This window comes from Australozyma saopauloensis, chromosome 1, assembly GCF_035610405.1.
Source record: "Australozyma saopauloensis chromosome 1, complete sequence".
In the NCBI taxonomy this organism is placed as follows: Eukaryota; Fungi; Ascomycota; class Pichiomycetes; order Serinales; family Metschnikowiaceae; genus Australozyma; species Australozyma saopauloensis.
The window spans coordinates 2,496,772-2,523,561 of NC_086131.1; the positions used below are offsets into that span (position 1 = coordinate 2,496,772).

At 43.1% G+C, this 26,790-nt stretch overlaps 13 protein-coding genes and 1 non-coding gene across 14 annotated transcripts; 8 read left to right on the top strand and 6 right to left on the bottom strand.

Annotated features, from left to right (window-relative positions):
- Positions 1-102: 102 nt before the first annotated feature.
- Positions 103-1,821, top strand: PUMCH_001085 (uncharacterized protein; the record flags this gene model as incomplete). The annotated part of the gene is made up of 1 exon (XM_063020152.1): positions 103-1,821. One exon carries the CDS (start codon positions 103-105, stop codon positions 1,819-1,821), a length of 1,719 nt encoding a protein of 572 aa, XP_062876222.1.
- A 250-nt stretch (positions 1,822-2,071) lies between these two features.
- PUMCH_001086 (uncharacterized protein) lies at positions 2,072-3,751 on the top strand (the record flags this gene model as incomplete). Its single annotated transcript, XM_063020153.1, has 1 exon — positions 2,072-3,751. The coding sequence occupies one exon, from the start codon at positions 2,072-2,074 to the stop codon at positions 3,749-3,751; it is 1,680 nt and encodes a 559-aa protein (XP_062876223.1).
- A 410-nt stretch (positions 3,752-4,161) lies between these two features.
- Positions 4,162-4,380, bottom strand: PUMCH_001087 (uncharacterized protein; the record flags this gene model as incomplete). Its single annotated transcript, XM_063020154.1, has 1 exon — positions 4,162-4,380. The coding sequence occupies one exon, from the start codon at positions 4,378-4,380 to the stop codon at positions 4,162-4,164; it is 219 nt and encodes a 72-aa protein (XP_062876224.1).
- Positions 4,381-4,545: 165 nt separating this feature from the next.
- On the top strand, positions 4,546-6,975 carry PUMCH_001088 (uncharacterized protein; the record flags this gene model as incomplete). The annotated part of the gene is made up of 1 exon (XM_063020155.1): positions 4,546-6,975. One exon carries the CDS (start codon positions 4,546-4,548, stop codon positions 6,973-6,975), a length of 2,430 nt encoding a protein of 809 aa, XP_062876225.1.
- Positions 6,976-7,183: 208 nt separating this feature from the next.
- PUMCH_001089 (uncharacterized protein) lies at positions 7,184-9,859 on the bottom strand (the record flags this gene model as incomplete). Its single annotated transcript, XM_063020156.1, has 1 exon — positions 7,184-9,859. The coding sequence occupies one exon, from the start codon at positions 9,857-9,859 to the stop codon at positions 7,184-7,186; it is 2,676 nt and encodes an 891-aa protein (XP_062876226.1).
- Positions 9,860-9,979: 120 nt separating this feature from the next.
- PUMCH_001090 lies at positions 9,980-10,051 on the bottom strand. Its single transcript has one exon. It is a non-coding gene; the product is annotated as a tRNA-Thr (tRNA).
- Positions 10,052-12,032: 1,981 nt separating this feature from the next.
- On the top strand, positions 12,033-12,743 carry PUMCH_001091 (uncharacterized protein; the record flags this gene model as incomplete). The annotated part of the gene is made up of 1 exon (XM_063020157.1): positions 12,033-12,743. The coding sequence occupies one exon, from the start codon at positions 12,033-12,035 to the stop codon at positions 12,741-12,743; it is 711 nt and encodes a 236-aa protein (XP_062876227.1).
- Positions 12,744-13,173: 430 nt separating this feature from the next.
- On the top strand, positions 13,174-14,367 carry PUMCH_001092 (uncharacterized protein; the record flags this gene model as incomplete). Its single annotated transcript, XM_063020158.1, has 1 exon — positions 13,174-14,367. The coding sequence occupies one exon, from the start codon at positions 13,174-13,176 to the stop codon at positions 14,365-14,367; it is 1,194 nt and encodes a 397-aa protein (XP_062876228.1).
- A 389-nt stretch (positions 14,368-14,756) lies between these two features.
- Positions 14,757-18,068, top strand: PUMCH_001093 (uncharacterized protein; the record flags this gene model as incomplete). Its single annotated transcript, XM_063020159.1, has 1 exon — positions 14,757-18,068. The coding sequence occupies one exon, from the start codon at positions 14,757-14,759 to the stop codon at positions 18,066-18,068; it is 3,312 nt and encodes a 1,103-aa protein (XP_062876229.1).
- Positions 18,069-18,401: 333 nt separating this feature from the next.
- Positions 18,402-19,565, top strand: PUMCH_001094 (uncharacterized protein; the record flags this gene model as incomplete). Its single annotated transcript, XM_063020160.1, has 1 exon — positions 18,402-19,565. One exon carries the CDS (start codon positions 18,402-18,404, stop codon positions 19,563-19,565), a length of 1,164 nt encoding a protein of 387 aa, XP_062876230.1.
- An 80-nt stretch (positions 19,566-19,645) lies between these two features.
- On the bottom strand, positions 19,646-21,154 carry PUMCH_001095 (uncharacterized protein; the record flags this gene model as incomplete). The annotated part of the gene is made up of 1 exon (XM_063020161.1): positions 19,646-21,154. One exon carries the CDS (start codon positions 21,152-21,154, stop codon positions 19,646-19,648), a length of 1,509 nt encoding a protein of 502 aa, XP_062876231.1.
- Positions 21,155-22,461: 1,307 nt separating this feature from the next.
- PUMCH_001096 (uncharacterized protein) lies at positions 22,462-22,590 on the top strand (the record flags this gene model as incomplete). Its single annotated transcript, XM_063020162.1, has 1 exon — positions 22,462-22,590. The coding sequence occupies one exon, from the start codon at positions 22,462-22,464 to the stop codon at positions 22,588-22,590; it is 129 nt and encodes a 42-aa protein (XP_062876232.1).
- Positions 22,591-23,078: 488 nt separating this feature from the next.
- PUMCH_001097 (uncharacterized protein) lies at positions 23,079-23,591 on the bottom strand (the record flags this gene model as incomplete). The annotated part of the gene is made up of 1 exon (XM_063020163.1): positions 23,079-23,591. One exon carries the CDS (start codon positions 23,589-23,591, stop codon positions 23,079-23,081), a length of 513 nt encoding a protein of 170 aa, XP_062876233.1.
- Positions 23,592-24,121: 530 nt separating this feature from the next.
- On the bottom strand, positions 24,122-25,231 carry PUMCH_001098 (uncharacterized protein; the record flags this gene model as incomplete). The annotated part of the gene is made up of 1 exon (XM_063020164.1): positions 24,122-25,231. The coding sequence occupies one exon, from the start codon at positions 25,229-25,231 to the stop codon at positions 24,122-24,124; it is 1,110 nt and encodes a 369-aa protein (XP_062876234.1).
- Between the last annotated feature and the right edge of the window lie 1,559 nt (positions 25,232-26,790).

The following is a 26,790-nucleotide window of genomic DNA, read 5'->3' on the forward strand; positions in this document are numbered from 1 at the left end:
TGTCCTGCAGACCAATAGTAGCGCCGAGCTGCATTACCTGCACGTCCCCTATATAACTATCAATCATTCCAGACCTTGAATCCACAGTGTAATTCGTTCACAATGAGAGGACTTCCAATCGACAAACCAACCAATCCAAGCAAGCGGAAACTTGGAACCATTGCAATTGCCATTGCGGCAATTGGGTCCATGGCTCTCATCATGGATCTTCTTTTGACTGGATATCTGAAGATGTACTTCACCAATGATAAACCTGAGGGGGTATGTCCAATCTGGGATATTCAAAGACCAAAATCGTTCATAGAAAATAACGGATCGGTTGTTCGTGAAATCCTATTTGACGAGAAGTTCCGTAATGGCTCTGCCGCAAAGCTTTCGGGTATGGTCCAGATCGATACCCAAATGCGCGACAATCCTCCAACGGTCGAGGATGACCCAGAGTATTGGTCCAGATTCAAGAAACTCCACCTGTATTTGGAAACCACTTTTCCAGAAGTTTATGAAACCGCAGATGTCGTAAAAATCAATACCTATGGTTTGGTTTTCACCTGGAAGGGCTCAGATGAAAAATTGAAGCCACTTATGCTTGCTGCACACCAGGACGTTGTTCCAGTCCAAAAAGATACTTTGAGTGACTGGACGTACCCTCCATTTGAAGGTCATTATGATGGGGAGTATGTGTGGGGTCGCGGATCCTCAGATTGCAAAAATGTCTTATCGGCAATTTTCGAAGCTTTGGCGCTTTTGAAGAAAAATAAATTCAAACCAACCAGAACAATCGTGCTTGCCTTTGGCATGGACGAAGAGGTCTCTGGACGGTTAGGTGCTGGCCACATCGCTCCATATCTAGAGAAGACGTTTGGAAAGAATTCAATGTATGCAATTGTTGATGAGGGTGCAGGTATGTCGATTGAGCCTTCAACTCAAAGAATATTTGCTTTGCCCGGTACCCGCGAGAAGGGATATCTTGACATTTCTACCGAGCTTATCACACCTGGAGGTCATTCTTCAATTCCACCTGAGCACACTTCCATTGGAATCATGGCAGAGCTCGAAAAACTCATTGAAGGCGACCCATACAAGGCCGTTTTTACTCCTGAGAATCCAACTTTCGAGTTTTTGCAATGTTTAGCCGTTCACGGAGGCGACAAATTAAGCTGGAGATTACGTAAGTCAATTTTGCGCTCCGGATACGACAAAATTGCCAATTCCTACGTTATCAAATACTTGACCAGCAACAGAGTCACCAAGTATTTGGTCCAGACATCTCAAGCCATGGACATCATCAGAGGTGGAGAAAAGAACAATGCTCTTCCCGAGAGTGTTCAATTATTGACAAACCATAGAGTTGCCATTGAGTCCACCATTCAAGAAGTTACCGACAGATTTGTTTCTCGTGTGCACGCGGTCGCTAAAAAATTTGATTTGGGTCTCAAGGTCAATGGCGAAACCGTCTTGGAGTCTACAAGCAATGGCCATTTTTCAGTAAAGGATGCAGGGCACAGTCTCGAAGTCGCCCCAAAAACCCCAATTGGAGATAAAGTATGGAAGGAATTAGCTGGCGCCACTAGACATGTCTACGAGGATGCAGTCTTCACAAATCTCACCGAACCCATTATCGTTGCACCCGCAATTATGACGGGAAATACCGACACAAGATACTACTGGAACTTGACACACAATATTTTCCGGTACACACCCGTCCTTGCTGGCTTTACCGACTCTCGGATTCATAGCGTAGACGAAAGAATGGGCATAGACAACCATTTGCGCCTTATTGCCTTTTTCTACGAGTATGTGCAGATCGTGGACGAGGCATAATTCTATTCAGCAAATAGGCCCTTCTAAGAACCCACTTTACGGATATGGTAGTATTACAAACCCCACTAAATGACACTTTGTACTGCACCACATTGGTTAGTAGACTGTAGTTCTAAATGCGCCTGCAGAATGTGCCCAAGGTGCATAAACTCCGGCGTCCGACCCAGCCCACAAATTAGGTGATTCAAATTCTTGAGGTATAAAGAAGCAACGATTTTCCTGGCATTTGGGTCCCGTAAGTTATCGAAGGATGTCCAGATTAACCACCGTTTTGGGGATTCTTTTGGTAGGTATTCTCCTCTCTACTGATTTGACGTCGTACGTCAAGATATATTTGCACCCAAGCTCTGATCCAAAATGCCAAATTTATGACGCTTTGGCTCCACCTGGTTTCTACAAGGACAATTCGACTGTGTTGAGAATTTTGAATGACCCGGAATATCGTCTCGAGTCTGTGGCCCGTCTCTCCGGCGCTGTTCAGGTTGACACTTCGGTCAATGATGATTTCCTTGATGTTTCTGAGGACCCTGAGACTTGGAAACGTTTCGATAAATTCGAGGCTTACTTGAAAGAGACATTTCCTGCTGTTTTTGAGAACTCAGAGTTGACGAAGGTTAATTCTCATGGAATCATTTTGCATTGGAAGGGTTCAGATGAGTCGTTGAAGCCTCTTCTTCTCACAGCCCATCAGGATGTAGTTCCAGTGCAACATGAAACAGTGGGCGATTGGACATACCCTCCATTTTCCGGTCATTATGACGGCGAGTATCTTTATGGAAGAGGTTCTTTCGACTGTAAAAACTCCTTGATCGCTGTAATGGAGGCACTTGAGTTGTTGATGGAAGGAGGGTACCAAAATTCCCGTGGCGTGATTGCTGCTTTTGGTTTCGATGAAGAGATTACTGGAAATTTTGGTGCTAAGAACATAGCAAAAGTGTTAGAACAGAAGTTTGGACCCGATTCTATGTACGCAATCATTGACGAAGGTCCCGGCCTTCTTGAAGACCCTATCACGAATACCTTGATTGCTGTTCCAGGTACCGGTGAGAAGGGATTGACTGATTTGAAGGTGCAGCTCTTTATGCCTGGCGGACATTCATCAATGCCTCCAGATCATGGTGCCATTGGTATCATGGGTGAGTTGGCAATGGATATTGAAAATGACCCATACCAGGCTAAATTGACAGAAAAAAACCCTATCCTCAAGTTTTTACAGTGTGTGGCAGCAGCTGGTGGTGACAAGATGAGCACAATGCAGAAAAAAGCTATCCTTCGGGCCGATTTCGATACCTTTGCCAACAAGCTTGTTGTAGACTCCCTTTTGAAGAACAAGATCACCAGGAATTTGGTTAGAACTTCGCAGGCTGTTGATGTGATTAGAGGAGGTGAGAAGATCAATGCATTACCAGAAGAAGTCTCCTTGCTTGTCAACCATAGAGTTTCAGTTGACACAACTTACGAGCAAGTGGCAGAACACTTTGCGTCAAGAGTACACAGACTTGCTATTAAGTACAATTTGAATGTGACTGAGTTTGGAACCCAGACTTACACAGCAAAGAATGCCGCAGGTGCGTTCTTTGTAACAAAGTTGCGTAACAGAATTGAAGTTGCACCAGTCACTCCATCAACTGGAAAAGTATGGGAGTACTTGGCAGGTTCTACTCGTCATGTTTTCGAACACTTAGTCTTGAACAACACCATTGGGTATCCAATTGTGACTGCTCCAGCAATGATGCCTGCCAACACAGACACAAGATACTACTGGGCTTTGACTCGTCATATCTTCCGTTTCGCTCCAATGATCGTAAGACTCGACCACTGTAACGTCCACAGTGTCAACGAGAAAATCCCATTTGACGGCCATTTGCAGTTGACTGCTTGGTACTACCAGTATATCCAGAACGTTGACACAAAGGATGCAGACGAGTAACCTTTTCGATTTATAGTCAAATTTGAGAATCATTGTAAGCACGCGTAGAGTCATGTTTAGCCACCAAAAACCTTGAGGCTTCAACCAGAGCACAATTTTGTATCATATGCATTTAACAAAGCAAAGGTTCAATTGAGGGCTCCCTTGTTTCTCGTTGAGAAGCAATAATATTCTTCTTTGGATACCTCTTGTGGACTGCTAAAAGCATATGGTTCGTCATTCCAACCTACTCTGCCAACAAAAGATATTCCTCTCGCAACCTCTCTAAGCCACATCAAGCACAAAATCCTCGAGATGGCACACCCATTTTCATGCTCATATGAGGTCGTGTTCTTCTCAGTCCTTTCCGATGACCAACCAACAGCCTACAAGACGTTGTCCCGAATAATCTTACATTAATAGTATACAGCCTAACTGATTTCCTTTTTCTCCAAAGGATTGTATCTCAAAAACTTTTCAATCAAGTCGACGTGGGTCAACACCATTCTTCTGCAGCAGTATCTTTTCAACTTAAGTTGATCCAAGGCATCGCCCTCAGTCAAGGTCTCATCCTGCAACAATGTCAAATATGTCTCCCACTTGTCACCAACAACCTTACCACAGGAAAAACACCGGATGGGAATAATCATCTTGCAGAGTCAAGGTTAGATGTGTATTTTCGATTAGGTGATGCGTTTGAGAGTGGGTGAGGAAGTGTGAGAGGTGCACGGGTGCAGGTGCCTCAATGCTCATCTCCATCTCACACTCCATATATTTTTCACGAGGACAGTGATATTGATCCAACACAATTAAAGATGGCCGAAATTTCGAAAAGGTGGGCCACATCCATGATAACGGGTGGAAATCCGCTTGTGTTCACTGGACCATGCTCATTCCCTGCAGTGTCCTCTGTGGATGGTAAATATTCCATTGTGCTATTGAGCCGCCAAATCAGAGTGTACTTGCTTCAAACCCGTCAGTGCATAAGAACCGTGGACATGGATATGCTGAAGGTAGTTGCAGTGTGTTTGGACCCAGGAAATAGTTCCCAACTAGCATGCTTCACTAAGAAGGACATGTTCTATGTCTCTTGGCAAGAGAATCTCGCAGAGCCAGTGGTGGCCACGCTCGCAATTGAGCCAACGATCGAAGGGTTTGTCGATGTATTCAAGAGTGCTTCTGACTGTTACTATGTCTTAGCAGAAAATGACTCGGTTCTCTCGGTTTTATCCGTCGACAGAGAAACAGCCAAATCTTGCGTTTTGTTCCAAATCGAGGGCGCCCATGAGTATGCCGTATCAAGAAATGGACACAAGCTTGCTGTTGTTCTAGAGTCGCTGCAAGCTCTTTTGTACGACCTAACTGCAGCTGTGTCTGCCCCATCTGCAAAACATACCCAGCTTGGCTTCCAAGATGCTATTGAAAGAACAGTAGAATCATTTGCTTTCCCTCACAAATCTGTCTCATGCATGGCAGTATCCAGTACAGGTATAATAGCTATTGGTACATTGCTGGGACACATAAATGTCCTCTACGGAGGCTCATCCACAGGTACGCCAAAGGGATTCCTCCGCTGGCACATTGAACCAGTAAAAAGTGTCGAGTTCTCCGTCGATGAGAATTACTTGGTTTCTGGTGGTACCGAAAAAGTATTGGTCTTCTGGCATTTGGTCCTGGACCGCGCCCAGTTCCTCCCTAGATTATCTGGACCAATTGATAGAATTTTTGCAGACTCCAACAGACCAGATCATTACTCTGTGGCCTTGAGAATATCGGAGGGAGCCCTGAAAATTGGCGCTCATGAGCTCTTGGTCATCTCGGGCTTGGACTTGGTGTCTCGTTTATCATACGCTCCAGTCTGTCCCACATTCAACAGTTCAATGTCCAAAGCTCTTAACGCTGCAAGGAAGCGTCACCAAAAGATTGGCGGTAACGTCAAGTCAATTAGCCACAACATAACAGCAAAGTTGACCATGCATCCAACTACTAAGCATATGTACACTGCACAAGGTTCGTCTGTCCAAGCATATGACCTAATTAGAGGCGAGCAGGCTTTTGTACAACACATCGCTCCTCAAGTTTCGACTGGTAAAGTTAGAAGCGAAAAGAAGCTTGTAGATCCCGAGGTCAAGGAAATTAGCTTTACCACTGACGGCGCTTGGATGGCAACTTTCGACTCAATGCCATCTCTGAACTTTGACAATTTGATGTCAAAAAACGACACATCTTATGCATTGAAGTTTTGGTTCTGGAACGAGTCTTCCTGGGAACTTACTCTGAAGGTGGTCGACCCACATGGCCCAGGTCTTGAGATCGGCTGCATCTTGAGCAATAGCGCCGAATCATTCACAACCATTGACAAAAATGGCGGTATCAGAATCTGGCGCCCTCGTCTGAACAACCCTCTGAGAGCAGTTAAGTCCCTGGTGGCCAGTCAAAAACACTCTACACAAACAGTTTGGACTCTCCGAAGAGCGTCTCAAACGTCAACCATTACTTCTCCAGTCTCTGCTTGCTATGCACCTGATGGTTCTTTCTTGGTAGTATCACACGACAATATTGCCAAAATTTACGATTCCGCTCAACTTCTCCCAATCGACTTTGCCATTCCACCTGTCGACCTGCCCATTGAATCTTTAGCAATAACCGGCTCGTGTTTGGTGATAACCTCGCAGCTGAAAATACTCTCTTACGATCTCGTAAGTGCTCGCGAGGCTCCTCTTTTCTTGCATGTTTTCGCTCGTGGTATGGGTAACTTAGTCGCTGTTGATACTAATAAGCAACTCATTGCTGTGGCATACAATGAATGGGACACTGAAGCTGAATCGTCTGTTTATAGCACCATCTCAGTCTTCTCGCCAAACTCGCTCGTTCCAATCTACTCTACAACATCGCACAAAGCTATCGCCTCATTGGCTACTACCCAAGCAGGATTTCTATTTATGAATGTAGATTCAGAAGTGGGAATTTTGAGTTTGGAGGATAAGAAAAAGATTGCAGGAATCCAGCAAGAAGACGACATTTCTGCTCAGATGAACAAGATGTTGATCAATGCGCAAGCAGCTGCCAATGTCTTGTTTGCCAAAACCGTTAACAGAAAGGTACAAAGTGAACAAGTCGAAGACTCCACAAAGTTTACATCTCAGAAGTCTGTAGACCCAGCATTATTGCTGTCTATCTTCAATAATGTTGACGGTGTTGGACTAGATTCCTTGTTCGAAAAAGTTGTTCGGGTTTCACAGTAATAAACGGGGGTTAGATAATTAGAAATACATAATTTTCATGATACAGAGATAGAAGTGATTAGAAAAGGCCTATTTGGTTCTGGTAAGGCTCCTTTGAAAGCTTCATGCCAAAATTAAAACCATTGAACGAGAATCAAAAATAAAACATTATTAAACGTTCTGCTCAGCAGTGCAGGAGCGAGTCCAGAATTCCTATGTACAACTTCGATTACCACCATTTACTATTGCTTTTCGAATCAGATTTCTGATTTTGAATAGCAAGAACTCCCTCCATTTTACTTAATGCTTCTTCTAGAAGGTCTTTGCGTTCTTGAAGCTCGATGTGCTTCTTGATCTTGGGGTCTTCCTTAGCAAAACTCTCAAGCTGTTCTGGTGACATGTTCTTGAAGAACTCGTCGTCCAATTTTCTTGGGAAGTTATAGTAGAAGTCACTAAGTAATTCGACATTAAGGAACAATATGGCAGTAGAGGTAAGCTTAGTAGCCACTGCATCCAAAAATATCTCGGGACATTGGTATTTGTTGTCTTTGCTCTGGCACTTTTTGGAACTCTTAATGAATTGATAGCGCATCTTTAGGAGCTTCATACGATCACGAAGAAAAAGAGCCTCCTGTCCCTTCTCGAGCAATGCCTTCGAAAACCCTAAGGCCTCATTGGCGTCAACCTCTCCTTTGTTCTGAGATGATAATTTCTCCAAATACTTCATGACCTGAGGCAATTTGCGGCCTCCTATCTCTTTCTTGAGTTGACTCTGGGCCAAATCACATTGCCTCATTTCTTCTCTCAATAAGTTCACAGCGCTTTCTTTGCTTGCAGCCCATTCCCTATCCTCAAGCTCGACCTCATATTTATATGGCTTTATACAATTCTCAACTTGGTCGGCTGTGAAGTAGTACTTAGACTTGAGTACAGATTTTGCCGCATCTTCAACAGCTTGACGAGCCAATGTATGATTAGTGAGTTGTGTACCGTCCACAAGATTGTTGATCTCTGTAAGCATTGCACCAGTGACAAGTGAAGTTGACAAACGACCAATTCCCAGCTTAGTAAGGGAACTTTGGGTCAAATCTAATTTTTTATGCCAGTAACTGTCCTCCGGCACAGCGGATAGTTGACTGAGCTCTGTGAGAGCAGGCTCCAAGGATGGCAATGAGAGTTCATTAATATTGCCAGTAAAAGGCCTATTCCAGTAGCGCTCTGCTAGCAAATTCAAGACTTTTTGATCCAACTCATTTTTCAAAAGGGAACGCAACTCGTTTCTAGAAAAGTTGCGGCTCAATTCTTTGGTTGCGACTTTGATTAAGTCAATATTATTAGCCAAATACATCTGTGGGGTCAACGGACGGTCATTGAATTCAACTTTGAATTGATATGAAGTCTCCTCGAGCTCTTGTCTGATGGCCATATGTGTTGGGCGTAAAGAGGCAGACATAGACTTCTCCAAAACTTTCATTAACTTCTTCTTCAAAATACGTGTTCCAGTGCTGGTCCCTGAAAACTCGTCTTTGTTGTCTTTGAAGTAGTTGAATTCAAAATTTTGTTGTGCAACGTATGACTGGAAACCAGATACTTGCCTGCGGCTAAAAAGTCCGGTGGATTTGGAGGTAGGATTTGGGGCCTTAGTGATCACACCAACGTAACCCATCCGCAATGGGTACTTACGATTGAGGAGAATCCTGCGGGCTATTTTAGGGTCAACTAGATCCATTTTTGTAATAACACCAACGGTTCTTTCGCCACGAGGGTCAGCCATCTTTGCAGCACGTAGTGCTGAAGAGTTTGCCAAGTCGACATCAGCTGATGATATAGCCAAAATAATGTTAGGAGCCTCTAAGTATCTGTTACAAAGCGTACGGATCTTTTGCTTTAGTTCAGCAGGTTGGTCATCAGCCTCGACTTGGATGTAACCAGGTAAATCCACTAAGGAGAGGTCAGGAACACGCGGAGATCTGATGGTTATTTGAATTGGGTCATTTGAAATACATTCAGAAGCCGGAACAGCCATATTCAAGTCGAAGAGAGTCTTCTGCACGGTCTGAAAGTCTGTCATGTTGTACATATTCAATGCTGGGAACTCGGCTGTTTCGCTCGCAGACTCAGGGGCATTGACCAAGGTCAACTCGATAGGTCTTCTGGTGACCATATTATTGCCCTTGGGAAGGAATTCCTGACCTACAATTGCCTCGAGGACAGATGATTTACCACTAGATTGAGATCCCACAACAACGATAGAGGGAAGCTTGAGTGTATCTGACTGACTGTCCACACGGGTAAGGATGTTTCTGATTTCGATCATTTGACGGGTCAAATTGAGCATCTCATCTGCGGTCTCATCATTGGATAAGTCCAATGTATCCTCAGATGACTGGTCGATAAGAGTTTCTTCATCTTCTTCGTCTTCGTCCTCATCTTCATCATCCAACGTCAATTGCTCCTCGTCATCATCAGCCGAAAGTCCCACCGCAGCAGCAGTTGCACCCACCGCAGCGGCGTCTGACCCATCAGGTCCACCGGAGCTATTCCCGCTGGACTCACTTCCACCTCCAGCAGATTTAAAGAAGTCGCCTGTCTTGTTGAAAACATCCGACGTGAAGTCCTTGAAGGCAGAGAGTTTGTCATTGGTGTATGTAGACGCTTGATCAACTTTGTAGGCAATGTAAGATCCGCCCGCAGCAACAGTGCCGCCAATGTAAGCGGGTAGCTTGACAGCTTTGGCAACGACCTTGAAAAAGCCAAGGTTGCGAGTTGCAAGCGCTGACTTGGTTGTGTTGTGAAGGAGGCCTGGTTTATGGAAGTTAGAGGTAATTACCGAAAAGCCACGAGGAGTGAAAGACCGCGCTAGAGTATGGCGACGCAATTCCGCTCGGAGCACGGAAGAAAGCATATATGAAGTAGGTGTTTAGATCGTAGCCGAGGTGGCGTTAAAGAAGCAGTGATGTGTGTCTACACTGGTGTTTAGATATGGGGTGTGTATGAGTTCAGGCAAGGGCAAAAAATACGCTTTTGCCCCCTGCCAGAATTGAACTAGCGACCTTTGCATTACAAGTGCAACGCTCTACCACTAAGCTAAGGAGGCGCGATTCATCGATTTTTTTAAATACATGTGGAAGTTGTTGTTTGTCTAAAGATTATTTTGTGAATATGACGAAATCTGTCTTGACGTATGCCTGGTAGCTTTTTGTATTTAAGATTTTTTATTTGGAAATAGAAGGTGGATAATCGGTGAAAAGTGTATCTATTCAAAATTGCAAATTGGCAAGGAAATCAATCTGGGACGAAATTCGATTAACCTCGGTAAATTTATGTGGTTATGAGAGGAGCAGTATGAATTACATCGCCACTGGAGAACTCATTCTTTCAAATTGTAAGAGAAGCAGAACTTTGCGGAGAAAATGAACTATCTTGATCCAAAGTAGTCTGTACGCAAAGTCAAAGTCAGGTACAATTGATAGTGAAACATTGATAGTGTACCAATGATGGAGAGAATTATTGAAGGATACTCAGCCGTCCTCAATTGCAAGATTTGTGTGGCAAGAAGATAGCATCGCCTGATTTCCACAAATCCGACCTCTATCAAGTATTCAGACTCACAGAACCTGATCGAAGTAATATAATCGAAGCGCCAATCTGAAGTGCAGAATGATGGAAACGGGCTCGGATTTTAATCAAGTCTCCGAAAAGCAATTTTTCGGACTCACAAGAAAAAACAAAAAATTGACCCGGACCATTTTTCAAATTCCGAACCCGGTGTGGTGTGGTACCGAATCTTGACTGACAAATGATCACAAGAAGAAATCTCCTTTCCTCCGGATCATTTGCAAATCACCAAACTCCAAAGCATCCAATAGTCCTCAATAACTCGAGCCCGGGATCGACACTGACTCCCCCTAATACTTTTACATGTGTCACAACCCAATCAATGTATGAGAAAACATTAGGCAGCTCTACCCCTTTAAAGTGAATGTCAAACGTGCCCATCACACCACATCACATCACTGCCCCAATAACGAACTTTCTTGTTTGCACACCAAGACCCCACAGTGTAGAGACCCTGATCCACCTCTACTGTATTTGAAACAAATTTAAACTACGCCTTTCACTTCCACTTTAAGCGAAAGCACACAGTATATCAATCCGAAGCTCCAGATGCGGCAGTCTTGTCAACTCGTTCAAATACAGCCTGAATTCATTTGGATTGAGCCTATTCTTGACTGAGTACTTGCAGCCAATGTTGCTTTGGGCTCATACTCCCAGCATTCGCGGCTTGGCCGTCTGCAGTAATTCAGGCATCAAGAACGCAAAAGTGGGGCGGATGCAGTACCATCGTGCATGGAAAATGCACTTTTGGCGCTACATGCCTGAAGCTTATCTGGTTTCAGTTTGACGGGTGACCGGCTCGTAAATTGAATTGTCTAGTCCGGTTCTATGCCAGCAAGGGAAGAGACATAAATACATAAGAGCGTTCTTGCCGGACAGATATCAGCATTCAGAGCAGCTTTTATTTTTCCGTTTTGGCCATCTTTCTAATAATTCCAGGCCTACTGAGATTTGCGCTCCTATCTCCGGATCTAGTGACTCAGTAATTGAACCCAGAGCACCAGCTCTTAAAAGTTCGCCCCCACAGAACCCAAAAAATTTACTTGAGACAACGATATTCTGAAGGGTGGTCTTCAAGTTACAAGGCCATTCAGAGTCAATTCTAACCCGACTTACTAAGCTCACTTCCACAGTTGATTTCTCAGCCGCGGTGACATCACAGGACCCGAGCCTCTCAACTTATCGTGTTTCTGAACTTAAGTATACCACACCTTTCTTGTGATTAACAAAAGATCAGAATTTCTGTATCAAAAGGTATTTCTCTTACAGCATACCTGCAAAAGTTATCCAAGCGACGTAAACCAAGTGGTGCTTCGAGTTAAGCCACATTTCTCTTAACCCTAACTTGCGCTTTTCTTGGGCCATCACATCTCACATATTCTGACTGCGATAAACACGGTTGCTGAAAAGATAAGACAGCAAAGGAAAATTTTTTCGCACAAACAACCTTATAAAATCTAATGATTTCGTATTTCAGGCGATTTCATGCGCCTGGACGGCGGAAGCGTCTCAAATCGAAGTTGAAGGTGTTACTCCAATCGCATTACAAAGCACAATACACCCAAGCATACCCTGAAAAACTCGACAACAAGCATGACTTTGCAAACCCGGTGATGGCTGGTCCCAAACCGGGTAAGCTCTCGCGCAGAGCAGTTGTGGAAATGCTCGATGATCTTGCTCTAGAACCAAATGATACCCTTTGCGAGAAGGCTCACTTGAAAGCATCGCTAGAGGAACGTGACATATGTCCCACAGTCTGTCCTCCTAGCTACGGGGAGTGCGTTGGGCATGACCATCAAGGTGTCGATGGTACTCAGGTATCTACAAACTGGTCTCACGATTCCAAGGTTGTCACTCAACTAACGCCACAAAGCACGGAAGATTCTCTTGAAAGCCCTGCCCTTCCAACAACTCACGAACTCGAAAGAGGTAGAAAACGTGACATCTTGTATCGCTCCCAGCTCAATGACTTAGCAACACGCAAGGGAATGCGTAGACCATCCCCCAAGAAGAATCGTATGGCTAAGGCTCTGCCACAAGCTTTAATCTGCTTTAGTATGATCATTCAGCTAGACAAAAGGGTGGAAGGTTGGAACCGAGGCTTCGTAGCTTTGAAGATCTTGGTCTTGCTTTCGCTTTTGCTCATATACGGGAGGGCCATTTTCTTTTGAGTCACTTTTATTGTGCCTGCCAAATATTAATTCTCTATTTATTGTGAAACATAGTCATATTCTCTTTATGCTGAAGCTTCAAATGCTATCCTGACTATTGGGAAGTGCACGAGGAGACTATTGACATTCACCGCATCAGACCTGGTCTATAACGCAAACTAATATCTTCTGGATTATGTCACTTTTTTTGGGATAAGTAATTGTTTAATCTAATTTGTACGGAAAATGCCTTGTAGAATTGCGGGCTTGACCACCGAAACGCAATTTGAAAACTTATTTCCAGTAAATTTTAAAATTTGTCCTACATTATAGTCATTGTGCTTCCAAATTGCTCGATCTTATTTCTATTCGCAGTGAGCACAGACACCCATCCCATTTAGATAAGCTCATCTCATCTCCACAATACGATTCACTAAGCATCACAAAAACCATGGATTTTGACCGAGCGGCAGACAAGAAGCTTCTGTTTTCCTCCAAATCGACCAAAAATGTCAAGGTTTTTGGATCATTTGAAAAAATGGACCTAAAACCAGACCTTTTGAAGGGAATCTACTCATATGGTTTTGAGGCACCCTCTGCTATTCAGAGTAGAGCCATCATGCAAATTATGTCCGGAAAAGACACCATTGCCCAGGCGCAATCGGGAACAGGTAAAACTGCTACATTCTCTATTGGTATGCTACAGGTGTTGGACTTCAAGGCTAGACAGTGCCAGGCATTAGTTCTCTCGCCTACCAGAGAGCTTGCAGTGCAGATTCACACTGTGATAAAAAATTTAGGAAACTATATGAATGTGCATACACATGCTTGTATCGGAGGAAAGCAGGTTGGAGATGACTTGAAAAAATTGGCTCTCGGGCAGCAAATCGTCAGTGGTACACCTGGTCGTGTGCTTGATGTGATCAAAAGAAGAAATTTGGCAACGAGGAGTGTGAAAATGCTCGTTTTAGATGAGGCTGATGAATTGATGACCAAGGGATTCAAGGAGCAGATTTACGATATATATAGACAGCTACCTTCATCGGTGCAAGTGGTTATTGTCAGTGCCACCCTTACAAAAGAGGTGCTAGAAATGACCTCCAAGTTTACTACGGATCCCGTTAAGATTTTGGTTAAGCAAGAAGATGTCTCCTTGGAGGGGATTCTGCAATATAAAGTGCAATGCGAGAAGGAAGAGTGGAAATTCGACACGCTATGTGACGTTTATGATTCGGTTACGATCACACAGGCTGTGATTTTCTGCAACACCAAGTTGAAAGTGACGTGGTTAGCGGAGCAGCTCAGGAAAGCAAACTTTGCAGTGGTAGCCATGCATGGAGACATGAAACAAGATGAACGAGACTCTATTATGAGTGATTTCCGATCCGGTAAGTCGCGGGTATTGATATCAACAGATGTTTGGGCAAGAGGAATCGATGTGCAACAGGTTTCTCTTGTGATCAACTACGATTTGCCTACCGAGAAGGAAAACTACATTCACAGAATAGGGCGTTCCGGTCGTTTTGGCCGTAAGGGTGTCGCCATTAATCTTTTAACGTCAAATGACATTGCCGGAGTCAAGGATCTAGAGAGGCACTATAAAATTCGCATGAAAGAATTACCTCTGAATCTTCATGACCTATAAACGTATTGCACAAGTGACCGAGTTCAGTCTGACAACATTTAGCCAATTCTTCATGATGATTGCATGATTACGGTGCACAATAATAGTTTTAATGCATATTTTGTCCTTTTGTGATTCGTTGAATGGTGCCTGTTGTTACTCTATGCACTGTCACATTCCACAAAAGTAATCGACGCCATTTCAGTACATTCAGATTGATGAGCACTGTTTAACAAAACTATTCAAACAATTGGGATTTTGTTCGCCGTAAATTCACGTAATTGATAATTTTTATTTTCCAAATTGCTTCTTTCACACTCGTTTCTCCTGATTTGGCAGTCCTACACAATCAAGTCATCTCATCGCACCCATCGCATCTATAATTTTTTAAGCACGTCTACTCCTCTAACATGGACTCCCAGTATCTCACTGCGTTGGAGGAAACGCTCCAGCAAACGCTTTCGCCTGCCACCGTAAAATCGGCTGGTTCCAAATTGGCCAAGGATTTCTACCCTTCGCCTCAGGCTATTCCTGCTCTTGTTCACATCTTGCAGCACAACACTCAAGACCAAATCAAGCAACTTGCCGCTGTCGAGGCTAGAAAGCTTATTTTGAGCAATTGGGCTACCTTGGCTGACAATGACAAGGCTCAAATTCGTCAATCTTTGTTGCAAATTACATTCACTGAATCATCCAAATTGGTCAGACATTCCTCTGCCCGTGTTGTAGCTGCCATTGGTGAGTTCGACTTGGAGAACGATGCTTGGCCAGAGTTGTTGCCATCGCTTGTTGTTGCCGCAAGAGATGCTAACGCTCAAAACAAGGAGATGGGTGTGTTCTGTTTGAGCTCTCTCTTGGAGACCGACTCTCCAGCCTTGATCCCTCACCAAAATGACTTCGTCACTTTGTTCTCAACCTTGTTGACCGAAAACGGTTCTTTGGACGTTCGTTTAAATGCTGTGCAATCCATGGATCTTCTTGCTCACTACATCGAGGAGAGCGACCCAATTGACGAGGTTTCTGCTGCCAAGTTCAAGGGTTCGATCCCATCGTTTGTGGCCGTCTTGGAGGACGCCATTCAAAATGAAGGTGCCTCTGTGGTGAAGCCAATCTTCAACACCATGAACAACTTGATTTACATGAAGAACTCAATGGTCGGTGACCAGCTCACATTCTTGATCAATGTCATGATCAAGCTTTCTTCAAACACCGAGTTGGATGAGGACATCAGATGCATGGCTTTGTCCTTCTTGATCAATGCTGTTTCTGCTCGTAAATCGAAGATTTCTAGCAACAACCTCGGACCTCAACTTACCGCTTTGGCTACCACCATTGCCAGTGAAGAGGTTGATGTCGATGAAGAGTTGAACAACGAAGACGAAGAGAACATTAACGAAGAGAACACCCCATCTACCATTGCTTTGAGATTGCTTAGTGCTTTGGCTGGTGAGTTGCCTCCATCCCAGGTCATTGTGCCATTCCTTGAGAACTTGGACTCTATGGTCCGTTCTCCAAACCCATTCGCTAGAAGAGCTGGTCTTTTGTGTATCGGTGTCGCTGCCACTGGAGCCCCAGACCATTTCTCTCACCAACTCAACAAGATTTTCCCTGTATTAATCACATGTTTGCAAGACCAAGAGATCATTGTTCAAGTTGCTGCTGTGAGATGTGTCTCTTCTTTGGCCACCGAATTGCAACACCACATTGCCGAGCAACACGAGCAACTTTTGCCCCTCATCATGAACATCATCGATTCAGCTGCACATGTCATGAGCTACAAGTACGCTTGTTACGCCTTGGATGGCATCATCGAGTTTATGTCCTTCGAGGCCATCGCTAAGTACATCGAGCCATTGATGCAAAAGTTGTTCACTATGTTGGAGTCTGCAAACTCTTCTTCTTTGAAGACTGCTATTGTGTCCGCTATTGGCTCTACTGCCTTTGCTGGTGGAAAGTCTTTCACTCCTTTCTTTGAGCAGACCATTCACGTTTTGGAGCCATTTGTCACTAACGCTGCTGAGACTGAGGGTATGAGCCAAGATGACATTGAATTGAGAGCTTGTGCTTTTGAGAACATTTCCACTTTGGCAAGAGCTGTTGGTTCTCAGACTTTCTCTTCTTATGCGCCACCTTTAGTTGAGGCCGCTTACCACACTCTCTCTGCCGAAAATGCTCGTGTTAGAGAGTCCGGTTACGCCTTCATCTCCAACATGGCCAAGGTTTACGGTAAGGAGTTTGCCGGCTTCTTGGAAAAACTCGTGCCTTTGTTCTTGAAGTGTTTGGAACAAGATGAGTTCGATTTCAAGGCTGATGACGAAGATGAGGAGGGTGAAGAAGAAGAGGGCCAGGACATCCAGGATCAAATCAAAATTAACACTGGTGTCACCAATGAAAAGGAGATTGCTTGTGTTGCTTTGGCTGAGTTGGCCTTGGGAACTGGTGCTGCCTTTGCTCCATATGTCGAGCCATGCTTCAAGGCTTTGGCTGAACAAGTTGAGGTTTCTTTCACCATCAGAGAGGCTGCTTTGATCGCCGTCTGGAAGATTGCTCGTGCCATGTTCGATGCTACTTATGGCCCAGACTTTAAGGCTCCAAAGGGTGTTCCACAACAATCTTACGTTGACCCTAACGTCATGCAATTAATTGAACAAGCCAGAGATCTTTCCTTGCTCATCTTGGAAGAAGACTACGACTTCACCTTGGTCAACTGTGACTTGGAATCCATCTATGAGGCCATCAATTCCATGGGTCCTGCTGCTATTGTCACTGACGCATCGAACACCAAGGCTCTTGAGACTTTGTGCGTTCAATTGATGGCTATCTTGAAGAACGAGCATGCCTCTCAAGTTGATGACGAGACCCCATACGAGACCGAGGAGACTTCCGAGTCCGACGCTATGTTGTTTGAGTCTGCTTTGGAGGTTTTGATCTCTTTGGCCATCCAATTGGGCCCAGACTTCAACAGCATCTTCCCACCTTTCAAGGACATCTTGTACGAGTCCATTACCTCTAAGACTAAGAACAAGAGAGTTGGAACTGTTGGTGGTTTGGCTGAGATTTGTGCTGGTTTGAAAGAAAACAACCCATACGCTCAGGAGTTTTTGGACTTGTTCTACGACAGATTAGCCAACGACAAGTCTTTGGAGGTCAAGGGCAATGCTGCTTATGGTGTTGGTATCGTCATTGAAAACAGCACCGCCGACTACTCTGCTAAGTATCAACCTATCTTGGAGATGTTGTTCCACTTGATGAGCAAGAACGACGAACAAAGCAAGATTGATGACATCGAGTCTAAGGATGTCGTTGACAGATGTAACGCCAATGCTTGTGGTTGTGTAGCTAGAATGGCCTTGAAGAACGAAGCTGCAATTCCAGCTGTGCATGTTGTCCCAGCTTTGCTCAACCACTTGCCAGTTGAGTCCGCACCTGAGGAAAACCTTCCTATCTTGACTTGGATCGTCCAATTGTACGGAAGCGGCAATGAGGTCATCGTTCAACAAAGTGAGCGTGTCATCCAAATTTTGGCTGAAGTTTTCACCAAGGAGGCTGAGAGAATGAAGTTGGTGGCCGAGAGCACATTGGGTAGAGAGGACGTTGACAAGCTTAAGCAATTCCCTAGTGATTCCTTGAAGGAGCAAGTTGTTGGATTGGTTAAGTTCTTGAGCGAAAAGTACCCCAGCGCTGTCTCTTCCCACGAGATTTTGAAGTCCGTCATTGCCTAATTTTCTACTTACGATGGACCCGCATACTTTCTTTTACATATTTACAGAAATATTATACAGTTATAACTTATTTGAACAATTCGATTCTAGAAATCCCACCGAATTTCGCTTTAGAAAGTTTCTCTTTCAGTTTCACAAAATGTGTATCAAAGTGTACTGTATGTAGTGTATATAACTCCTTTATATACAGATTTCGGCATACAGTGAGTCTCTTACGCAGGCAATTGACCAAGGTAAGAAGTTGCAAAAAGACCTGAAACCGACTCGATATACTTAAGATCAAGGTTTTCGACATGATGGATTTTGCTGAAAACCACACATCTCATTGCGCATATGGCATACGAAACCGATCCCACAGGTATAATTTTTGCTGTTTTTTCCTTCTTATCCTTTCTTGTTCTCATTCCTCCGTTAGTATACCATTCTATTAACAAGAATATTCCAGCCATCAGTCTCATCGCCTGGTTTATTTACAAGAATATAGTTGGATTCATCAACGTACTTATCTGGAGTGGCAATAACTTCCACTCGGTCACTCAAGCCCCTGGCTACTGTGATGTGACAGTTCGCATTACAAGTGCTTCGAATTTGGGCCAGTTATGTGCCACTACATGTTTGATTTTTAATTTGTACATGGTAATTTCTGCAAAGAGCTACAAATTCTTGAACGTTGAATCGAAAACAAAAAAAACTATTAATGTGCTCATGTGTTGGCTTAACCCTGTTTTGGTTATGGGACTTAGCATCCTAGCACAAGCCAGTCGCTACGCTATAGTGAGGTATCGTGGATGTATTCCCGTCTACAGCTACGGTTTTGTTTCGATTCTTTTGAGCTCTTTGTGGAATGTAATTTGGATAATCGTTGCATTCATTTTTGCAACTTTGACCATTGTTGAGTATATCAAGAAAAGAAAAGACTTGAATGATCTCTTGAAGTGCTCCAACTCTGGGCTCAACACTCGCAAGTTTGCTCGACTTATAGTCTTCAGTCTCCTCATTATTGTTGTTCTATCTCCTGTGGTGCTCATTGGGTTTTGCTCTGATTTGGCAAACGCTGGTTCTTCAATGTCAAGAAATGCAATTCCTCTCACCAGTCCACGTTGGCAGAAAATAGTGTATGTTGACGAAGGCTCAATGTCAATTGTACAAAAGTCTATTGATATTGCTCTAAGTTTCTGTGCATTTTTCCTATTTGGCTTAGGCTCCGAAGCTTTGAAGATGTATCGCCGTATTTTTATATCAGTTGGTCTCGTCAAAGAGCAGAGGTTTGTCCAGTCAGTTGAGGAAATTCAGGACTTTGCTAAACACTCATCGTTAGAGACAACTGAAGATGACGAATATCATGACTATACACCAGATGATTTCAACCATTATGTCGTCTCAGTCAAGAATGAAAAACCCAACTTTGTGCTCCCAATTCTGAGAGTGCAAGGTTCGGAGAAAGGTTCAAATTATGGTCTTAGAAGCTATGAAAGTAATCCTTTTCAGAAGCATTGAGGTTCTCTCCATTTCTTGGATGTTTACTTTCTATGTTCATTATTCTATGATCGTTCTATAACACTATGTACTTGAAATAATTACTCGTTATAAATGAGATTCTTAAATGTCTCATCGAAAAGCTTTGGGTCAACCTTCCCTTGGGTAGTTCTCATAGCGATACCAACCAAAAACTTGATTGACAGATGCTTTCCAGCTTTGATTTTCTCAACAGCATCTTGATTTTCCTCGATAATTTCTTTGCAGATTTCCTCCACGGCGGTTTTTAAGTCACCAGTCTCTGCTTCAGCAGCATTTCTCAATTTGTAATGGTCAACCATCTCCTCGACAGACATCTCTGCTATTTCTTCAGAGGGTTGAAGCATAGCCAGAAGCAATAATTTCGCAGAAGTCGAAGTCACTTCTTTGTTCTGCACCAACAAAATGAGAGCAGCATACTTCTCCGCTGGCAACATTGTGAAGTCTGGCGAAAGTCCGAGTTTATTGAAAGCACCAAGTAACTCATGTACAAACCAATTATTTACAACCTTAGAAGGTTGCTTATGTTCCCCGACAATAATGGAATGTAATTTGTAATAGTACTCTAAATGTAGAGGCGATTCGACAAGAAACTTGGCATATTTTTTCTCGAGACCATAAGGGGCATTTCTTAACCGGCGAACCACGGTTTCAGGAAATTCGGGCAATTGAGCACGTATCAGATCGGCAATACTTGGGTCCAAATGAACAAAAGGCAACTCAGTATCTGGCACATATCTATAGTCAACTGCATCTTCTTTAGAACGAGTTCGTACGGTCTTAGTTCCTGTCCAAGACCTAGTCTCTTGTTCCACAGGGATGCTCTCTTTTAATTGGGCCACCTGTCTTTTGTATTCGTAAGCTGCTGCCGCCATCACTTCAGAAGTACTGCTCAAATTTTTTACCTCGACTCTGTCGCCTCCAGCCACGCTTACGTTTACATCGCAACGCATGGCACCATTCTCCAAGTCACCTGAACATATACCGAGGTGAGACACGAGACCTAAATATTTTTTTATAAATGCTCTGACCTGTAGCAAATTCTCAAAGTCCGGTTTTGTCACAAGCTCAATTAATGGAACGTTGGCTCTGTTGAGATCGATAGATACCAGACTATCGTAATCATCGTAGTTGAGCTTGGCAGTGTCTTGCTCTAATTGAAGCTGCTCGATATTAATGAGCTTGTCGGATAAAACGTCGTCATAATCTTTGGATAATTGAAGATGGCCTCCTCTCGCTAAGGGACGAAATCTCTGAGTTATTTGATAACCCAAAGGCTGATCAAAGTAAAAGTAATGTTTCCTATCAAATGAAGATGTCGTACTTATTGACGCGTCTAATGCTGCCGCAGCTTTGAGGGCTAGTAGAAGCGCTTCAGGATTGAGTTTTGGGAAAGTGCCAGGAAAAGCCAAGTCAAAGAAACTGGTGTTGGCATTAGGAGCACAGTTGGGCACATTGACTGATTGGGAAAACAACTTGTGTTTTGTCAGTAGCTGCGTATGGATTTCCAAACCGCATTTAAACGGGAAGCCTTTTTCAGGCTTCCAATTCTGTAGTTTTTTGGGGATCATGTGTAGTGCAAACTTCTACAGGAATGGAATTAGTATGAGAGTAGTCGACTGTGGAAAAGGAATAATCCCCTAATTATGGCTCGAGAGTAAAAAAATTTGAATCATTTGTTTTGTTTCCAAACCAACTTGCAGCTGGGTTTTTATCAAATTCTCCGGTCGGAGCATTTTGTCCGTTGTCGTGCACTTTTGCCAAATTGCAGGGAGTCAGGAAGCGCTCACTGGACAATTTTCATGAAAATAAATTAGTTAAATGATTTTAATATTGCAACTGATATAGAATCGTCCAAACTGAAAATGTATTGTGGGGTGCTTTATTGTTCAATGCGGTTCAAATTGGACTTAAAAAGCACCAAAACAAAGCACAAGAATTCGTATTATTGCCAAAAGTTCTATGAAACAACATTGAATTGACGAAATAATTGAGATTGTTCCTCAAGTTTATTTACACGGGCAGTTGGTGACTTTCTTCTGTCATCCTTGCTTGTTTTTGCCTTGCTAAGTCGTCCACAACACGGTACCTAGTTGGTTCCTCTCCCGTAGAAGGAACTCTCAAGACAATGAATGGCGGAAATATAGTGCTTGTCAAAAAACAAATAGCAGGAACTCCTCGAATAACAATTGAATTTTTAGAAAATTACACCGACAATCAATTCTTCTTCTCTGTTTGCCCCTGGATTACCAATTACCTCTTAATCTCAGCCCAGCCCTGTGCCTGCAGAAACTTCCTATCAGTGAGAAAGCGCACTACCCCACAAGGGCGATAAGGAAGTCCACATAACATTTCCTTTCTATACTCCCACATCAACACCCCTACACAAAGTATGTATGAATGATCATCTATTTCCACAGAAGACACATGCCATTATGGTCGGTGTCGTTTCTCTATCCACTTCATTTGCTTGGTGGCATTGCCACTCTTGTACTCTCTGTGGCAATAAAACATGTGGCGTATACTAACAAATAGAATGAGATCCCAATTCAAAGACGAAAACTCTTTCGGTATGTTTCAATCAATCCCCATCTACGAACTTTGCTTTGTGTCCCCAATTGTTATATACTAACGCCTTCTAGAGAAGAGAAGTTCCGAATCAGCACGTATCTTACAGAGATTCAAGGATAGACTCCCAGTGATTTGCGAAAAAGTCGAGAACTCCGATATCCAAGAAATTGACAAGAGAAAGTACTTGGTCCCCGGTGACTTGACCGTTGGCCAGTTTGTTTACGTGATCCGTAAGAGAATCAAGTTGCCTTCTGAGAAGGCAATCTTTATTTTCGTGAATGATATCTTGCCCCCAACTGCCGCCTTGATGAGCACCATCTATGAGGAGCACAAGGATGAGGATGGCTTTTTGTACGTCTTGTACTCTGGTGAGAACACCTTTGGTCAGATCGACTTGTCTCTGTTGGACTTCTCTGAGTTCGAAGAATCGTCTTGAGTTAGATAATTAGTCTTTTGTCTTAAGCCCGGCGGGCGCTCAACCTTCAGTTTATTATCTATGGCACTGGTCCATGTTCTCTTTCGTCTGCGATTCTTATCGCCATTAATACAAATACACAAATCGATACACAACTGTACTACATTTCTTGTTTTCATATGCATTAGTAGAAAAGCACTGCCAATTGAGGACCCACAGGTGGTGCTTTCACTCGTGCTATCACTAATCACGCCAAAGATGCATGTTGAAGATATGATAATTTCGAAAGCTCAATGGAATTCGAATTATTGGCACATGTATGAGCAAAAGAAAGTTCAATGGAAAATGGCATTAGATTGTTTATGAATTCAAATACAGGCACCGACACGGGCCCCGCCCACAGAGAAAACAGTATCTCTGGGTGCTGTCAAGGATAGGTAAAGAACGTGGTAGAGCTCGCCCAGCTAGCTCCAAAAGAGCGCCGGGCAACTCCGAATTGTTAAATCAAGCTACTCGTGGATACTCATTGTTTGGTCTTTCTCCAAGTGTAATTCAACATGATTGCTGCCCAACAGGTTTTCACCATGCGCAACCAAATACTGGTATAAAAGGGCTAGGATATCACCAGAAAATGCAGCATTAGGAATATACTCTGAGAATTTTTCTCTCAAAGCATCCTCCTCTGGCAATTTAAACGTGAAACCGTTCAAAACGGAGTCGAAGCGGTGTTCCACCTGCGCCAGCAAATCGTCTTGTAGCAACTCTGAATAGACTTGAATAAATTGTTCAAAAACCAGAGTTGACACGGTATATTCATAATCCAAAGATTTCTCAAAGTAGATTATGTAAGTCACATCATTGTTGACTGTTGTTTTACCCATATACTCTGAGGGGTTTGGCGAAGGGCGCAAAATAGACAGATCGAGGAAAAAGAGGCATGTCGATATGATTATGAGTATGAAGACACAGACTCCGAGCAGACGAGCCTTCTTTGGGGCCAGAAACTTTCCTGATTTGTCCATGGCTTAGAGAAAACAAAATGGGTCAAAACAGTGCTCACAGGATGCTTGGTTGATCAATTGGGAAAGGCCTGCATGTGAACTTTTAGGGTGAAGCTAAATTTGTTAGACTATTAACTTAACGTCCCAAGCAAGTAAGTCCTGCATAGTAAACGTGATGAGACTCAGTTAAGGCATCATACATAAGGGGTGACCTGAATCAAGAAAGGCACTTCCCTGACGTTTCGAAGAGAGCAAAAGTGTCATAGTTGATTAGTTCTAGTTATTAGGTGCTTTCATGTGGCCAAATTCTAACTAATAATGCACGTGTACCAGCAGCTGAAAAGAATGCTTCATTTGGATTCTTGGACCACAGGGTTCCGGTACCTAAACAAGGTACTGGACCACAAACCCTTTGGGCCCTTTGGAATCGGACTGAGCGAAATTACAAGATTTTTGGTGACGATACGCTTCTTGAATACTTCTAGAGTTTTTTTTTAATTCTTCCTTTATTTTCGAGGATATTGGGGTCTCTTTCAGTTTATAGGTTGCACTTAGATAGGAACGGCAGGGATTACAGACAAAGAGCTATATTTGTCGCAGACCTCATCAACTTTAGCTAACAATTGCGATTTTCTAGATTCGCTACACCAGGAACCATTGATACCATTGATGGCAATCTTCTTCCAATCAGCGACAGTGAACCCAAATCGGGTATGCACAGCCAAATAGTTGTCTAGGATGTAGCCACCAAAGTATGCTGGGTCGTCCGAGTTGATAGAGAAAGGCACATCTTTCTCGAAAAATGATCTAATGGGTAATTCTGCAACATCTGAAACAACTTGCAACTTCACATTGGAGAGAGGACACATCGATAACATAGTGCGGTTTTCTGCCAAACGAGCCATGAGATCTTCGCTTTGAATGGAGTTCACGCCATGATCAATACGAGTAACCTTTAATAAGTCCAAGGAGTTTGTGACAAAAGTATGATCTCCCTCCTCGCCAGCGTGTGCGGTCAAGCCAACCTCAGGATGACGAGATTTGACAGCTGCATAACATTCTACAAATAATTCTGGTGGAAATGGTTTCTCAGAAGAGTCGAGTCCCAATCCATGTATGGTGCCATTCTCGAAATGGTGCGAGACGCTCAGGATTGTTTCCAAACCAGCAGCACTAGGTAAGTGCCTAAGCAAACACATGATTAATTTGTTGGTTGTTCCGAATTTTTCATTTGCATCTTTACAAGCTCTGTTGAAGCCATTGACAACGGTATCCACATGGATTCCCCTTTCAACATGGCCCTGGGGGTCAAAGAACACTTCAGAATGCAAACAGCCGTCTTTTGCAGCCTTTGCGAAATACTCCATTGCCAACTCATAGAAGTCCTCTTCAGTGATCAAAACACTCATTCCGATGTAGTAATGATCCAAGAAATCCTGCAAGTCAGCGAAGTTACTGTATCTTTCATTGCAAGCTTCAACTGAGGGAGGAAAATGGCTGGGAAGGGTAATGTTGTTCCTTTTGGCCAAAGAAAAGAGAAGCGAGGGCTCTAAAGTACCCTCGAGATGGAGATGGTGCTCACATTTGGGTAGTTCTTTGAGGAACTCGGTAAATTTATCACAGCAGACGTAAGACATTGTAGTTGGGCTGGCGATGATCATCGCAGATCAGAGATAAGCCGTGCGGATGCGTCATGGGCAAAAGAAGAGTTTTCCGACGGCCATTGTAAAAAAAAAAAAATAAGAGCACACGCGGGATTTGGCAAGAATTGCAAGCTGTGATGAATTTGTCTTCGGAAATTATTAATATTGTATTTGTGTATTGTATTTTTTACATGGGCTTCATTCGGTTGGAAGTGCCACAGAAAAGCTTGACTATTCGAAAAGTTTGTTATAAAAGAAACAAGAATATCATTCTCGATTTACTTTTGAACCTCATTGTTTATTTTCCGTAATAATTTCAATTGAAGATACTCGAGATAAACCAGTATTGAGGAAAGGATAGAGCAATCTAGGATTCGGACAATGACTTTTTTACGATCAGACTGGACAACTCCTGAAGAAAGACAAAAAAAAGGGATCAATCATTCAGAAATCAAATCATTGGATAACTATTAGAATTCAACCAATGAGAAAGGATTTATGTATAAAACATTGAATTGTACAATTGAAATACCGAATCGAGGTAATGCTCACTCAAATTGAATTAACGCATGAAAATAGACATCGGCTATTCCTGTGAATACCCTGAAATTATTGGAATAGAGTTCTCCAGTACAAGTCAAAAGGGGTCTAAGAGACTAAGAAAAAGCGTGAGGAATTGGTTTCTACCAAATCAATCGATCTGCAGTGATTTTCATGCATGATTTCTTTGTTGAGTCTACAGGCATCCTTAGTAATGTCAAAAAGCAATGGAAATGCAATTTGAAAACTTGCTTAGACGACTTAATTCAACGGCTGTTGAATTGACTCGTTTTTAGACCGCTCAAGTTGCCGAATCTGCCGCGCATTATTTGGAGTGCCTATCCATACTCTATGTTGAGTCTGTCCTGTTGGATTGAAACACGCATGAGATCAATTTTTATGGGTGTTGTCAAAAAACTTTCATAAAATTGCACCTGCAAGATGCATCTGAAACTCTGAGTATAACTACTCGATTCGCGAACATAAAATCAAACAAAGAAGCGACCAATGAGTAAATGGAAAGTAATGAAGCTCCCAAATGCCCACCACAAAAATCATCTAGACCTGTTGATAAGGAACCTTCCTATCTTCGCACAAGTTTCCTCATTTTTCATCTCATGTTTCTCTTTCCAAACACATGACCGTTCACGATGTCAAGCCCTACAAAACGCAGAAAAGAATGATTCAAAATCGAACGTTTTACTCGTAATTAAAAGTCATGCTGCGTAGAGTCGCTGCGCCTTGGATCATCGCCTCCAATGCCCCCATTTTAATGTCTTAAAATAGAGTGTCCTGCAGCGAAGATACTCTCACTTTCCTGATTCATCTCCTATATAACAAACGTGTATTGACAGGTATAGAATAATCTCCTAAACCCGGAATTTCATCAGTACCTGGAATATTCAAACCACTAAAGGGATCGAAGATACCTCTTTATCTCTATTTAATATCGGAAACGCGTCGATTCTCTAATTTTTCTGTTCGATTTGCAACTTGATCCTTGTACCTGTCTCTAGGCAACGGCTGAAACTGGCACT